The sequence below is a fragment of the Nycticebus coucang genome, chromosome 14, assembly GCF_027406575.1.
Source record: "Nycticebus coucang isolate mNycCou1 chromosome 14, mNycCou1.pri, whole genome shotgun sequence".
NCBI classification, from domain to species: Eukaryota; Metazoa; Chordata; class Mammalia; order Primates; family Lorisidae; genus Nycticebus; species Nycticebus coucang.
In genome coordinates, this window is record NC_069793.1 from 51,726,154 (window position 1) to 51,740,977 (window position 14,824).

Here is a 14,824-nt window from a genome sequence, read left to right on the forward strand (position 1 = left end):
AGCCGCCTCTGCAGCTCTCAGTCAGATCACCCCCACCCCAAGCCCAAAGTATCAGGTTACCATAAAAATAACAGTCGGCCTGCCGCCTGCCTACTTATAACAGCCTAGGCCAAGTGAAGGAGGGAAAGGAAGTGTCCCAAAGGCGAGAAAGCGAAGCCCAGGAGAAGGAAAGAAAAAAAAAGCAGACATGTGAATGAGTCAAAGAGAATGTGTGTTTCAAGAAATACACATTAAATTCATAACCACACTCTTAGCATCACCATTACAGCCCCTACAATCCACTCATTTACTTAGTATCCAATCACAGTAACTTAACATTTTTATCATATTTAATACTCTAAATGTGCTTTTAAAAATATTATTCTAGGAAAAGATGAGGATGGAGTTTTCTTCAGTTTGCTTATTTAATACTATGTATAAAAGCCAGATTTGGGTCAATGAAGGTTGTAACGAGTATTCCCACTCAACAAATTCCTGGTATTACTCAGCTTTAATTTTCTCAAAACTAAATCCAAACATGTCAGAGCTAATTAGGTCTACTGTAGAAGGGACAGACCTTAACAGGGGGAAAGGGAACTAATAAAAAGCATTTATTCGTTATTCTTTTTTTCCCTCCTCCTAAAATGAAATCAAAATTCACTCCTATGATACCCTGGTGGCAGGAGTGCTGCCAGCTTGATGTGGTCTGGCCCAGCCTGGATATTTCAAATAAAGTTAACTTCAATCACTGTAGGGAGTTAGCAGGTTATTGATTCTCCATCCGCTGTTCTTTCATCTTGGTTTTACTCCATATACAATGCCTCTTTAATTTTCCTCCTAGCAACTGTTTTATAAGTGGGTGGGTACACACCTAGCTACAAGAAAAGATGTTCTTCTTCAAGCCAGACAGGTAAGCCCCAAGATCAGGCCATCCACCTGGTGGATTAGGCTTCCCCATTGTAATTCCTTATGTGCAAAAGGAACCATGGATACCTGGGCAGGAGAAGACAGTGCCAACTCTAATAGGCATGTCAGATTCCCAACCTGAAGGTGTTGAAAGGCAGGCAGACCAAAAAAAAAAAAAAACTTCTAAACAAAAAAAATGGATTCGCAAAGTTTTTATTAAAAAGTTAATTTTGATGAGGGAAATGTTCCCCAATGCCATATTATTTTATAGTTATTATGTTTCATTTTAAAATATCACAGTTATTAATATGATACCCAAGACACAGACAGAAGTGTTCTCAATAAGACTCTATTACAAATGCTCCGGGAAAAAAAAAAAAGGCTTTAAAATGACAATTTTAGCGGCAGCCAGAGCAGCTGCAGACATGCAGACAGGCAGAGAGTCTGTGATTTTTTTTTTTTTTTTTTTTAGCTTTTCAGAAATAGCCCTCTCCCAATCAAATCAATCAAAACTTCACAAAGGAACCTATCACCAGCAGAGTTGGAGTCCTATAAATTTCTTTAAATGCCATGTCAACAATAAAATTCACTGCAGTTTCACTGTGTTTAATAACAGCCAGAGTATAGTTCTCAAAAGAGAGGATCTCATTCACCTTGCTACTCCTAGCGTGGTCAGAATTAACACAGTTCATGCAGGTAACACCACAACCATGCAGTTATCAACTGGCACTGACATTGCCAAAAGATATTTAATAATCCTGGTTTTTACCATAAAAGCTCTCATTATCATCCCAGCTCTCTTTGCTTGTTCAGTGTGCCTTGCCACTTACACGAGGATGAGAAAAAAATGTGGACTCAAGTCATCGTTCGCCAGCCGTGTCTCCCACGGAGCTGTCCGTGTCTCTGTAGCGCAATGCCACGCCACTGGCCGACCAGGTTTAAAATTAGCCGAGCGCTGGAGAGCTGCGGGTAACCTTCTGACAAGGTTAGCCAGCAGAGCAGAGCACTGCTCAGGGAGGGACATTAATAAGAAGCCAAGTAGAGCCTTTCAACAAGCCCATTAGGGCCTCTCAGAACCCTCACAGTCTGCAAGCCTGGGGGAGTCGGGTGCCCTGTGGCGAAGAGGCTGACCTAGGCTCTTATTTTTATCTCACCAAGTCAGCAGCTTCATTGGCAGGCAATAAACACAACCTCCAAATGTGTTTCTCCAAGTTTAAATTCAACATATTCACCCACTAATTGTACAGTAATGTTTAAAACTTTTCATTAGATTTTGAAAATATATTTCTGGAATACCTCTAACTATAAAGTTAACAGCCCTAAATAACAAAAAAGGTGGAACATAAACATACACAGGAGAAAATAAACTCTACCCATGTGCTACCATCAAACAATAATCAGTGCTAACCCTGCAGTAATAACCTGTTATTTTTAATTCTCCATCGTTTTAGGTTTTTATTGCCTACTTTACATTTCACATTCAGTCCAGAAAAATTCATTGTATCCATGATTTTTAAGAGCTGTATAATATTCTAGGTGGTGGATATACTGTTATTATTTCCCTGTGGTTGGGCAGAGTTTACCCAACTCTTCATTGTTGTGGGAAATATCCTTGAAATCATTTCCTATGGACAGATTCTTAGCCTAGAATCAGAGGACAGGAACAATTTGAAGCCCACCGGTGCAGACTGGGGCCCCCAAAAAAGGGACCATGTGCCTATCACACTGTACGCACCTTATTTTCTGAATAAATGAACTTTTCTCTGTGCTTTCCAAATAGACACTTTCGGAAGATAATCGGCCCCAGTAACAAGTTAAAGGAGAAGACTATGCAGGTCTCTCCCCCTTGCCAACCCCCACTCACGTGCCCAGCTGGTACAGTCACCCTGGTGTTTAACATAGTGAAATACTTCCATGAAAATGGGTGAAGGGCCAATGCCCCACATCCACACCTAGAGGCCAGCAGTGGCTTCCATGTGTCAATGCTCTTCTGGACTAGCTGTGAAATATTTTAAATATCACCCCAATCACAAATGTTAACTCAAGATCTGCGTTGTAAGGTGTGAACCTCCAAACCAACTCCTCAGAGACCACTGTTTAAAATATTAACTACCATCACTTCAACACTGTTTCTTAATTCACTAAATTTCCTACTAGCTTATTTTTGAAACCAAAGTTGACAATGATTAGGAAGCACTTAACCAAGCTTAGTGGGAGGTTTTTTTCTGCAAAGTTATTCTCTACAAAGCACAGAGAGTCAGGTTAGACAAAGGTGAACTCCGTAGATTCATGGACCTAGGACTAATACCAATTATACTGGTTCCCCCAAGGATAAAAGCTATCTGCTTAAATCACAGGGGACCTTGGAGCTCTCAGATCATCAGCTAGATCCTCAGTAAGCTAAAGCAAAAGTACTGAAATACTAAAATCTGGGTATAAAAAGAACTGGGGTACAGCCTAATCACCGTCATATTGGCTTATCTGTAAAACCAACAAAAGCAACATTTTTTGAGAGCTGTCAGTGGGCTGGGCAAACCTGCTATGTATTTAGAAACAGGAACTGTACCTATAGCTCTATGCTAAACTATTTTCTGGGGAAGGGAATAGATAACCAGTACACGGAACAGAGTTTGATTTCTTCTAATTTTTTTCTCCATCTTCTCTGGTGATGCCAGGGCAAGAACACCAGCCAAGAAAGGGAGGAGGGACAAACAAGGGGTCTGTAGAATCAGACTTTGAAAACCGAGAAGGTGCTAGCCTGGATGCATTACAGCACTGCCCAGCCCAGCAGCTGGATCACGGCCCAAGCTGGAATAAGCTCAAAGACAATACCCACCCACATCTCCATTACGGACGAATACACTCCAAACGCCAGGCCACTGTGGGAGCTGGAGGCTCAGCTGCAGCTTCTTGGCCAAATAAACATGATTCTTACAGACACAAAAAATGTTTGGGGTTCATGAAATCAAGTATGATGGCAAAAGTTTAAGGAAATAATCATGTAGTGGTAAATAAAATTAATATTCACGGCTAACATTTATTTAACACTGTATGTGAGGCACAGGCCATCAGGACTTTTTTTCTTTGTTTTAGTTCTGACTGACAATTATATTCAGGGGGTACAAGGTGACGTTTCGAAACATGTTTACATTGTGGAATCATCTAATCATGCTAATTAACATACCCATCTCCTCAAATGTTTATCATTTACCTGTGGTGAGAATATTTAAATTCCTCTCTTCCAGTTATTTTGAAATATTCAGTACATTCTTATTAACTATGGTCCCCATACTGTGTAACAGACCATCAGAACTTACTCCTCCAAACTAAAGCTTTGTGCTCTTCAACCAAAGTGTCCCTTTCCCCCTTAAGCCTCCTCCCCATTCACCCTGCCCTCTGGTAACCACCACTCTACTCTACTTTTTAGACATTTGTAGATTCCAGAACTTTACTTTCATTATTTCATGTAACCTGCCTCACAATTTTATAAGGTAGCAATGTTAATGTTGCTATCTGTTATTCAGACAGAGAAAATGAAGTTTAGAAACATTATTAGCCCCAAATCATATACCACTTCATCAATGGTCAAATTGAAATTCAAATCTAGGTTCATCTCATCTTCAGCCCAAGATCTAACTGTATTTGTGAGACAGTAAACCTCCCATCACTGCAAGTAATCAAGGAATAGCTGCCAGGTCTCTTAAAACAGAGACGCTGTAGCTAGAAGGGGCTGCAGAAGGATGTCAGGGAAGGTCCCTCCCAACCTCTGAGCTACGGTGGGTGAAAATCAGTTGCCCACTGTGTGCTGGCTCTGCACTAGGTGCTTGTGGGACAGGAGGAGCAGGCCAGACCCCATGAGTGAAGTGAGACGCCGTCAGCACTGAGATAATGGACAGCCATGCTATTTGTCTGCTCATGATAAAAGGCAGCTCAAAAGCAAGGCTGTTGTCGAGTCCAGACTCTGGCCCCTGTGATCGCAGCAGCGCTGGCACATGGCAAAAAAAGCTGGTGCTGCTTTCTGCTTTTCCCAAACAGCAAGGATGAGAGCCTAACTACTGCAAAGCAGGGAGAGATGCTCCACTCTTTTTAATTTTCTGCACCTGGATTTTTCTCCCACACAAAACTAACATTTATGGTAAGTAAACAATTCAAATCTATAGTGAAAAGTATCAAGAACAGAACCAGAAGATGAGATGAATAAACAATTGACACAGGAAACTAAGCATATGGGAAAATACGCACCAGGAGAGAGAAAAATGGCAAATTCAAGCAAACTCAAGGAGTTGTTTTAAAACTCCTAATCAGCAAACCTATAATAATCAGTCTTTGGGGGGTGGGGGGGGAAGGAAGGCATGGACTTGCTCTGCTGCCCAGGTTGGAGTGCAATGGCATCATCATCGTAGCTTGCAGCAACCTCAAATGCACAGGCTCAAGCAATTCTCCTGCTTCCGCCTCTCAAGTAGCTGGGACTACAAGTATGTGCCACCAACTATGCTCAGCTAATTTTTTTTTCCATATTTTTTGTAGAAACAAGGCCTCACTATATTGCTCAGGCTAGTCTCAAACTCCTGGCCTCAGGCAATCCTCCTACCTCAGCCTCCCAAAGTGCTAAGATCACAGGCATGAGCCTGGCCTAATAAATCACATTTCTAGTGAATATCCTAGTGGTGGCATGGATGTGAAGACTCAATTAGCAACACATACTGAGAGCCGGAGAAGGCTTAAATCCTTCAACCTAAAAATCCTAAACCTAGAAATTTATCAAAGATAAAATTCCATGAAAGAAAAAAATTATAAGCACAAAAATGTACCTTATAAAACCACCTATAATACTATGAAAAGCAGAATAAGAAAAACATAGTATATGAATGCAAAGAAATCCTAGGCATTCATCTGAAACATGAGGGAAAGCTTCCCAAAGAAAATGAATTTTAAGAAGCAGAACACAAAATTATATATCATGATAACTTAGTTTTGTGCATGTAGCTACACAAAGTGAAAAAATGAAATAGTTAGATGGTGACATTACAGATTTTTGTCTCATTTTTTTTGTACCCCGTTTTCTGCGAGTTTTAAGAAATGATTCCAACTTTTTTTTTTACTTTTTTTTTATTGTTGGGGATTCATTGCTTTTGTTAGATAAGGACCCTCTTACATTTGTGTCCCGCCCCCAAAACGATTCCGACTTTTTAAAGGAAATTTAAGAAAAGGTCAGATACAAATTCAGATACTTGAGCACTTGAATATACAAAGAAAGCTTAAAAGTCAGAGATACAAGAATAACTTGAAAAGTCCTTATTACCAGGATCCACCCAGCCAATCTCCAACTTGGGTCTAGTCACAACTCTCTCTCTCTCACACACACCCCACTTTAGTCACCCAAACATTGCTGCAGCAGTAACAGCAGCAGCTAACACTGAGTGTATATTCTATACCTGGCCCTGTTCTAACACCACTATGAGAAAAGTATCCCAATTTAGATGAGGAAACCAAGGCAAGGAAAGAGAAAAGGAAAATAAATTGCCCCACATCGCTTAAGAGAAGTAGCACAGCCAGGATTTGAACTCAGACAGTCTGACTCTAGATTTTAATGGATAACCAAGTAAGACTGCCGATATACGTAAACATAAACCAGACTCCCAGACGCTATGCTTTTCCTCTTGAAGTTCCTTTCCTCCCCTCAGCCACCAATAAAACTCCCACACATACTTCAGAGGCCTCCCAGTAAAGCAGCAACCTGTGGGTCGCGACCCCTTTCTAACAATGAAAATATGTGGCACATTAGGAAGATAGAGCAATCACTGCGGTAAAGCCTCCCCCAGCTCTCCCTGGCGGGATTTGTGTGTCATCTTTAAAGTCGGGCTCTTTGAGGGGTAGTGTTGAACAAGGGGTTGGGTTTACTTCCTGATAGGATGACTGGTGTTCCCTGTAACTCCGGTGACTGGCCCAACCTCTGCCGCCCAACACGTCATCAGTAAGAGGGAGGAAGGAACAAATCCATGAATGAGTTCTCGGTGAGGGAAGCAGAGAGCTAATTCATGGCTGGTTGAATATTTCAGACATACTCAGAGTAAGAATAAAACAGAACCTGGACCATTATTCAGCCTTGAAAAGGAATGCAGTTCTCACACACACTACAACATGAGTGAACGTGGAGAAGATTATGCTACGTGAAATAAACTTGTCACAAAAAGACAAATAAGTTATGATTCCACTCCTGTGAAATACCAGAGTAGTTCAATTCACAGACACGAAAAGTGAACCGGGCACTGCCAGAGGCTGGGGGGTGGAAGGAAGGTGGAGTCATTGTTTAAGAAGTTCGGTTTTGGGCGGCGCCTGTAGCTCAAGAAGTAGGGCACCAGTCCCATATGCCGGAGGTGGTGGGTTCAAACCCAGCCCCAGCCAAAAACCACAAAAAAATTAAAAAAAAATAAAAAAAAAAAAGAGGTTCGGTTTCAGTTTTGAAGACAAAAAGAGCTCTGTAGGTAGATGGGTAATGATGAGAGCAAAACAATGGCCATGTACTTATTAATATCACTGAATTGTACACTTCAAAACAGTAAAGACGGTTACCTTTTATGTTATAGGTAGTTTCCCACAATTAAAAGATAGACACAAATAGAATGGGACCTCAAAGCAAAGCAATCAAAAAGAGTCAAATTACACCTACAGTGAAATCTCAACGTAACTTTCAGCGCTGGAGCACTAGTCATCCGGTACATATGGATGATTCACACATAAACACAATCATTGCATGTACCTTTCCAAGTAAGTCTTCCCATCTCAACAGAGACAGCACTTCCTCCAGAAAGCCTTCCTGGATACACCAATCAGGCTGGGTGGCCCTGTGCATGCTCCCTCAGCATCATGTCCTGGGTCCGAGAACCTTTGTAAATGCCTGTCAACAACTCTATTCCCCCAACATCAAGCTCCATGAAGGCAACCCCCTTATCTTACTGAGGTATGTCCTCAGGACCTGGCTCAGCACATATCACCATTAATAAATACTGAACCAGATTACTAATGGCCAAAAAGGGAGGGTCCAGATTACTGCTCCTATTTTCTGAGCTCACATGTAGGGCTGTCTTAAGGAGTGGTTAGCAAGGTAAGCAAATATCCACAGAAAATTCTAATATTTTCTAAGCTAGAAACTAAAAGGAAAAGAATCTAACTGTACACAAGTCCCAGGCAGATTCCTACTGCCTCCTCAGAGGGAATTACTTGTGACCAAGGTAATTTCCAGAATCTACACAGAGTTAAAGCTCTGTGCCCACTTTCTGATACGCTGGGGCTGAGACTCAGGTGCCAGCTCAGTGCAGGGACTTAGACACATCACCCCTTCAGATTCTCAAGGTTGCATTTTCCTCTTTGCAGGAACAAAAGTTTAAATTGCAGTTTGATCAATTTATCAGACACCTATTCATGGGACTAAAATCAGAAGACATTCTTCGAGGCTGCTAAATCTTTCTGGATACTTAGGGGTCAGCTCAGAAGGTACGGGGCAGTAATTGCTTCTCTTCACCTATTCCATTTTCCATTCTTCTAAAGCACCTGGTACATGGATAGTATTTCTTTTTTTATGTGTTTCTGCCATATGAATTACTTAATCACCCCCAAAACTCTTCTGCTATATACACCTCCACATCTACTCTTGGTTTATGTTTCACCCAGGACAGAAACAAACTTCTGGATTTGCTACCGGGCAAAATTTGTTTCCTTCTCTTCCCACCCCCCACGCCCCCCCCAATTACTAAGCAAACAGCAAGAATGACGCTAAACAGCAAACACAAGCTAGGCTCCTCCAAACTTGAACACCATGATGCCATAAGCTGCCAGAGTACAGAGCCACACAAAAGCACAAACGATGATCAGCATGATTTAAACGTAGGAATAGTTTCCAATGTGGAATAGCTCCAAATAGTTAATGCTAAAATGACAGGAAGACTGCAAATGTAACACACACACCTGCCTGTGAGTTACCAGCGCACCCTCCATCAGCCAGTGAAGTGCTCACACAAACCTTAGATTTTGAGGCTTACTCATCCACAAAGAAATAGCATGGGTAAGGGATATTTGGGAATCTGAGATAGAGAAGCTGAGACTCACTACATTTTAAAATGTAGATAATGCTTACTTTTTTTTGGCATGGTCTTTCACTGACTTTAATCAAACCATCATTATTAAGGGACTTATACAGTAAATACAGAGGTATATAAACATACAATCTGTCTCAGAGGAGCTTAACTTCTACTAGGTAAGGTAAGATACAACAGTAACATCACTTAGAGCAATTCCTTTCTATCCCAAACTTGGACCTCAGTTTCCTCCTCTGTAAACAAAAGAGCTGAGACGTGACCTTTTTAGATAGCTGTCAAATATCATATTCTCCCTCTCCTCCATCCACCTGCCCTCTAGAACAAGCAGAATTCTGGCCTACTTATGGCAGGATTGCCCAACAGTAACATTTTTTTTTTTAAGCCTCACAAAATAGTATTGACTACATTATACATATGCACATCCTAACGCTACTTTTTCATCTAAAACAAAAATAATAATTCAAAATAATAAAAGGCAAAGGTTACAATTCTGTCCAACTTTTTTTTTTTTTTGTAGAGACAGAGTCTCACTTTACTGCCTTCGGTAGAGTGCCATGACGTCACAGGACTCACAGCAACCTCTAGCTCTTGGGCTTCCGCGATTCTCCTGCCTCAGCCTCCCGAGCAGCTGGGACTACAGTCCAACTATATTTTTTTGTGTTTTTTTTTTTTTTTTGCAGTTTTTGGCCAGGGCTGGGTTTGAACCTGCCACCTGCAGTATATGGGGCCAGCGCCCTACTCCCTGAGCCACAGGCACCACCCCATAGTCCAACTATTTTTAAAAGCACTTTTCCAAAGTAGATCTTACAAGAAAATTATGGATAAATTTTTAAAAAGAAATATATTTCACAATCACAATGAGTCATTTTAAAAAGAAGCAAGATTCATTTGGGCTTTTTTTTAAGACAGAGTTTTACTCTGTCGACCTTGGCAAAGTGCCTGACATCCTAGCTCACAGCAACCTCAAACTCTTGGGCTTAAGCAATCCTCTTTTTTCTTTTCTTTTTTGAGACAGAGTCTCATGCTGTTGCCCTGAGTAGAGTAACATGGCGTTACAGCTCACAGCAACCTCAAACTCTTGGGCTTAAGCAATTCTTCTTGCTTCAGCCTCCCAAGTAGCTGGGACTACAGGTGCCCACCACGAGGCCCAACTATTTTTTTTTTGTTATTGCAATTGTCATTGTTGTTTAGCAGGCCTGGCTGGGTTCGAACCCGCCGGCCTCGGTGTACATGGGTGTACACCACCCCTTAAGTGACCCTTTTGCCTCCGTTTTTCATTTTTAGTAGAGTGGGATCTCACTCTTGCTCAGGCTGGTCTCGAACTCCTAAGCTCAAGTGATCTACCCATGAGTGCTAGAATTACAGGTGTGACCATCATGCCCAGTCTCATTTGGCTATTTTAAAGAAACATTCCTTACCTTTTATGAAAAGCTTTTGCATTACCTAAATTTCTTTGTGAATGGGTAAGAGTCAAAAACTTAAAGTTCTAAAAACTAAGGTTCCAGCTGGGGACCACCACACTCCATAGGACCATCAAGCTTGATTAAAATCCTAAATTTAATTACATTCTAGTTTTGAGTACCTATGTAGGTTACCATGAAAGTTTTGAGAAAGACTGTGTTACGGGCTGTTATTTCACTTCCAAGAAACACAGCCGACAGTGTTCTTTCTGATTCACCCATACAAGTTTCAAGCCAGCTTATTGGTGTTGCTGGGACAACTTCATTTGTTTCCATCTACACAGACTTTACCTTTCTTGATTTTTCTGTACTTCGAAACTTTTGTAATGATCCATGAATTATCCCTGCATCTGAAACTTAGAATAACAATAATATCCATCAACCCATATTTTTTAAGTTTAAGAGCAATGGCTGATATGTTGTATCCTCAAAGGAAGAGCATGATCTCTTCTGTACTACTTTATAATAACTTTCAAAATTCAACAACATATCTAAAATCCTAAAAACAAACAATGTTACAAATTCCATTTTCCTTCCTTAAAAAAATAGAATTTGCTAGGCATGGTGGCTCATGCCTGTAATCCTGGCACTTTGGAAGTCCAAATCAAGAGGATCACTTAAGGCCAGGAGTCTGCGAACCAGCTGCAGGAGTCCTCAAACTACGGCCCGCGGGTCACATGCAACGGTGTGATCGTATGTGTTCTCGTTTTGGTTTTTTACTTCAAAATAAGGTATGTGCAGTGTGCATAGGAATTTGTTCATAGTTTTTTTTTTTAACTATAGTCCGGCCCTCCAACGGTCTAAGGGACAGTGAACTGGCCCCCTGTTTAAAAAGTTTGAGGACTCCTGAGCTAAGGCAATAGCAAGACCCCATCTCTACAAATACAAAATACACAAACCAAAAAAAGTTAGGTGGATGTTGTAGCGTATGCCTCTAATCCTAGCTACTCAGAAGCTGAGGCAGGAAGATCATGTGAGCCCAGAAGTTGGAGGTTACAGTGAGCTATGATGATGTTCTTGCACTCTAACCCAGACAACAGAGAGTCTGTCTTTAAAAAAGGAACATTTGCTGTAGTCCCAGCTACTCGGGAGGCTGAGGCAAGAGAATCGTTTAAGCCCAGGAGTTGGAGGTTGCTGTGAGCTTGTGAGGCCGCGGCACTCTACCGAGGGCCATAAAGTGAGACTCTGTCTCTACAAAAAAAAAAAGGAACATTTGGGCAGTGCCTATGGCTCAAAGGAGTAGGGCGCCAGTCCCATATGCCGGAGGTGGCGGGTTCAAACCCAGCCCTGGCCAAAAACTGCAAAAAAAAAAAGGGAACATTTATTTTATCTCAAGATACACTGCTACCATGCAAATCTATCTTTTCTCAATAGTTGTTCTAGGTGAGGCAATGACAAAAAGGAAAAAACAAAATCTAGAAAGCACAAAGACTTTGGTGTTAAAAGGCTACAAACATACCCTCACATTCCGGTGTTTAATAAAAACAGAAGACAAGAGAGTAAGAGAAAAGGATGCATTTGTATTTTAGGACATTACAGAGCTGATTCACTGAGAGGAACCCGAGAGGTAAATACTTGCCAAAGTAAGCAATTACCACAGTCATATTAACATTCTAAAGGGGATTTTGTTCACAATCCACACCCAGTAATGAAGCGCTGGAAGGACTGCCTTATTCACTTCTCAAGATGTCCAGCTACAGGATAAAACATGACCTACTATGTGCTAGGTTCTCTAGGACTGATTGGGACACAGAAGTGGTATGTTCCTGGACTGCTCACAATTTAGTTGTGTGCCATAAAACACACAAGCACTCGTTCAATCAGCCTTAAACAGGCAGGTGGCCAACTTTAAAAGGCAGGCTTTGTGCTAGGGAGATGAAGATGATAACAACCTCCTCCCTCAAAGATCTCACAGTCTGATGAGAGAGAGGGCAGATACTTCAACAGGTCATTCTCATGCAACCCAGGAACATGTCTGCCTTGGGCACAGCTGTAGCCCCAGAAGCCAGAAAAGTACGTAGCACATAGTAGGTGTTCCCGAAGAATGAAGCAGGAAAAGGAGGCAGGAAGGGCAGGCAAGGATCTGCCAGAGGAGAAGCATGACAGAGGCTGCGTTTGGATGTACACTCTGATGCCTTCAGTATCTCCAAGCCTCAGTGTCCCCGTGTGCTCCCCACAGGCTGTAATGAGGTAACATGCACGGGAACACCAGCTACAGCCATCTCTGCTCTGGAAAGCACAACTTGCCTAGTGCAACCTCTTCTGTTTATGGCACAGAACCACAGCAGCAGGATTTTTTTTTTTCTTTTTTCTGTCTCCTCTTCTCCCTTTTCTAACCCTGCAGTGTCCCCCTTTCAGATGAGACTCAGCGAGAATCAACCAAAAAGGAAATGGGAGGAGAGGGGAGAGAGAACCCCCTGGCTAGCTATGGAGAAAGGACAAGATCCTTTTCACCCTTTGGAATGGACACTCCCTGCATTTCTATACTGGAAAAGAATAAAGAAAGTCCTGAGTCAGGTACCTAAAAGATTCTTCTGCCTGGTCATACTGCTTTTCTGGACTGCCTCAGAGTCTTGACAATTAAGCTGAGTTATATTTTCTCCATCACCTGATTTGAATTTCCTTTACTAAATTAAAATAATTACAATGCAGTAACACTTGATCAGCACAAAAGAAGTAGACTAACCTAGCCTTAATATGACTTAGATCATCCAATTTCTTAAAAAAGATAACAGTAGGTGCCAAAAAAAGTATATACATTTAAGAAAAAACTGTATTAAAATTGTAATACTCAAGTCACGTTTGACTTCTGCAATTACAAGAAGTGTTTGATGTGACTTGTACTTATCTTTTGTTATCAGTATATACATGTATTTAGTATTACAATTTTAATACGGTTTTTTCCTTTCTTAAAATGTATATATTTTTTTCCCACCAACTATATATGGCTGTGTGTTTTTATATATGAAGTTGTGTTTACCTATGAACGCACACCTGTTTATGAACAATCAAATGTTGCTTTAAGAAGGAGACACATTGGGGCAGCATCTGTGGCTCATTGGGTAGGGCACCGGCCCCATATCCCAAGGGTGGCAGGTTCGAACCCGGCTCCGGCCAAATTGCAACAAAAAATAACTGGGGGTTGTGGCAGGCACGTATAGTCCCAGCTATTCAGGAGGCTGAGGCAAGAGAATCACCTAAGCCCAGGAGTTGGAGGTTGTGAGCTGTGACACCACGGCACTCTACCGAGGGCAATAGGATAAGACTCTGTCTCTACAAAAAATAAATAAGATTTTTAAAAATAATAATAATAAAAAGTAAAGTAAGAGACATAGTCAGGGAAATGCACTGTCAGGCAATTTTGCTGAAGTATAACAACAGCGTGTACTTACACAAACCCAGATGGTCTGGCCTACCACATCTAAGCTACATGATATGACCATATACAATATACAGGCTACAAATCTATACAGCGTGTTACTCTTCTGAATACTGTAGGCAACTGTAACACAATGGCAAATATGTGTGCATCTAAACATATCTTAACATAAAAAAGGTACAAAAATTCACAATAGGCTCGGCACCCGTAGCTTAGTGATTAGGGCACTGGCCACATACACCAAGGCAGGTGGGTTTGAATCTGGCCTGGGCCTGCTAAACAACAATGACAACTGCAACAAAAAAATAGCCCGGCATTGTGGCAGGCGCCTGTAGTCCCAGCTACTTAGGAGGCTGAGGCAAGAGAATCACTTAAGCCCAAGAGTTTGAGGTTGCTGCAAGCTGCGACACCACGGCACTCTACCGAGGGTGACATAGTGAAATTCTGTCTCAAAAAACAGAAATTTGTTTCAGCATAAAAGATTAAAAAAAAAAAAAAATCTGCATAGAGCATTTACCATGAATGGAGCTTACAGGACTGGAAGTTGCTGAGTCAGTGAGCAAGTGGAGAGTAATGTGAAGGCCTAGCCCTAGCACACCACTGTAGACACTTAGGCCATGCTAAATGTATTTAAATTTTTTTCTTTCTTCAACCATTAGCTCATCTTAGCTCACTGTAACTTTTCTATTTTATAAACTTTCTAATTTTTTTTTAACTTTTTGACTCATTCATAATAATGTTTAGCTTAAAACACAAACCTACTGTATCACTGTACAAAAATATTTTTTTGCAGAGTCTCACTCTGTTGCCTTAGGTAGAGTGCTGTGGTGTTGTCATAGCTTACATCAACCTCTAACTCCTGGGCTCAAGCGATCCTTCCCCAATAGCTGGGACTACAGGCACCTGCCACAATGCCAGCCCGGCTAGTTTTTCTATTAGTAGAGACAGGGTCTCACTCTTGTTCAGGCTGGTCTCAAACTCCTGAGCTCAGGCAACCCACCCAC

The 14,824-nt window shown here is 41.4% G+C and overlaps 1 protein-coding gene across 9 annotated transcripts in view; it reads right to left on the bottom strand.

Annotated features, from left to right (window-relative positions):
• Positions 1–14,824, bottom strand: part of TEAD1 (TEA domain transcription factor 1) — a 265,733-nt gene that overhangs the window by 190,017 nt on the left and 60,892 nt on the right. For 4 of the 9 annotated variants that reach the window (XM_053560910.1, XM_053560908.1, XM_053560907.1 and 1 more), the window contains exon 1: positions 1,655–1,779. The exons of 4 other annotated variants lie outside the window; for them this stretch is intronic. In XM_053560910.1, coding sequence (XP_053416885.1) covers positions 1,655–1,675 — 21 coding nt within the window. In that variant the 5' untranslated portion in view covers positions 1,676–1,779. Of the gene's footprint in view, positions 1–1,654; positions 1,806–14,824 lie in introns of those variants that run through there. One more of the 9 variants, XM_053560912.1, reaches the window with a different exon arrangement.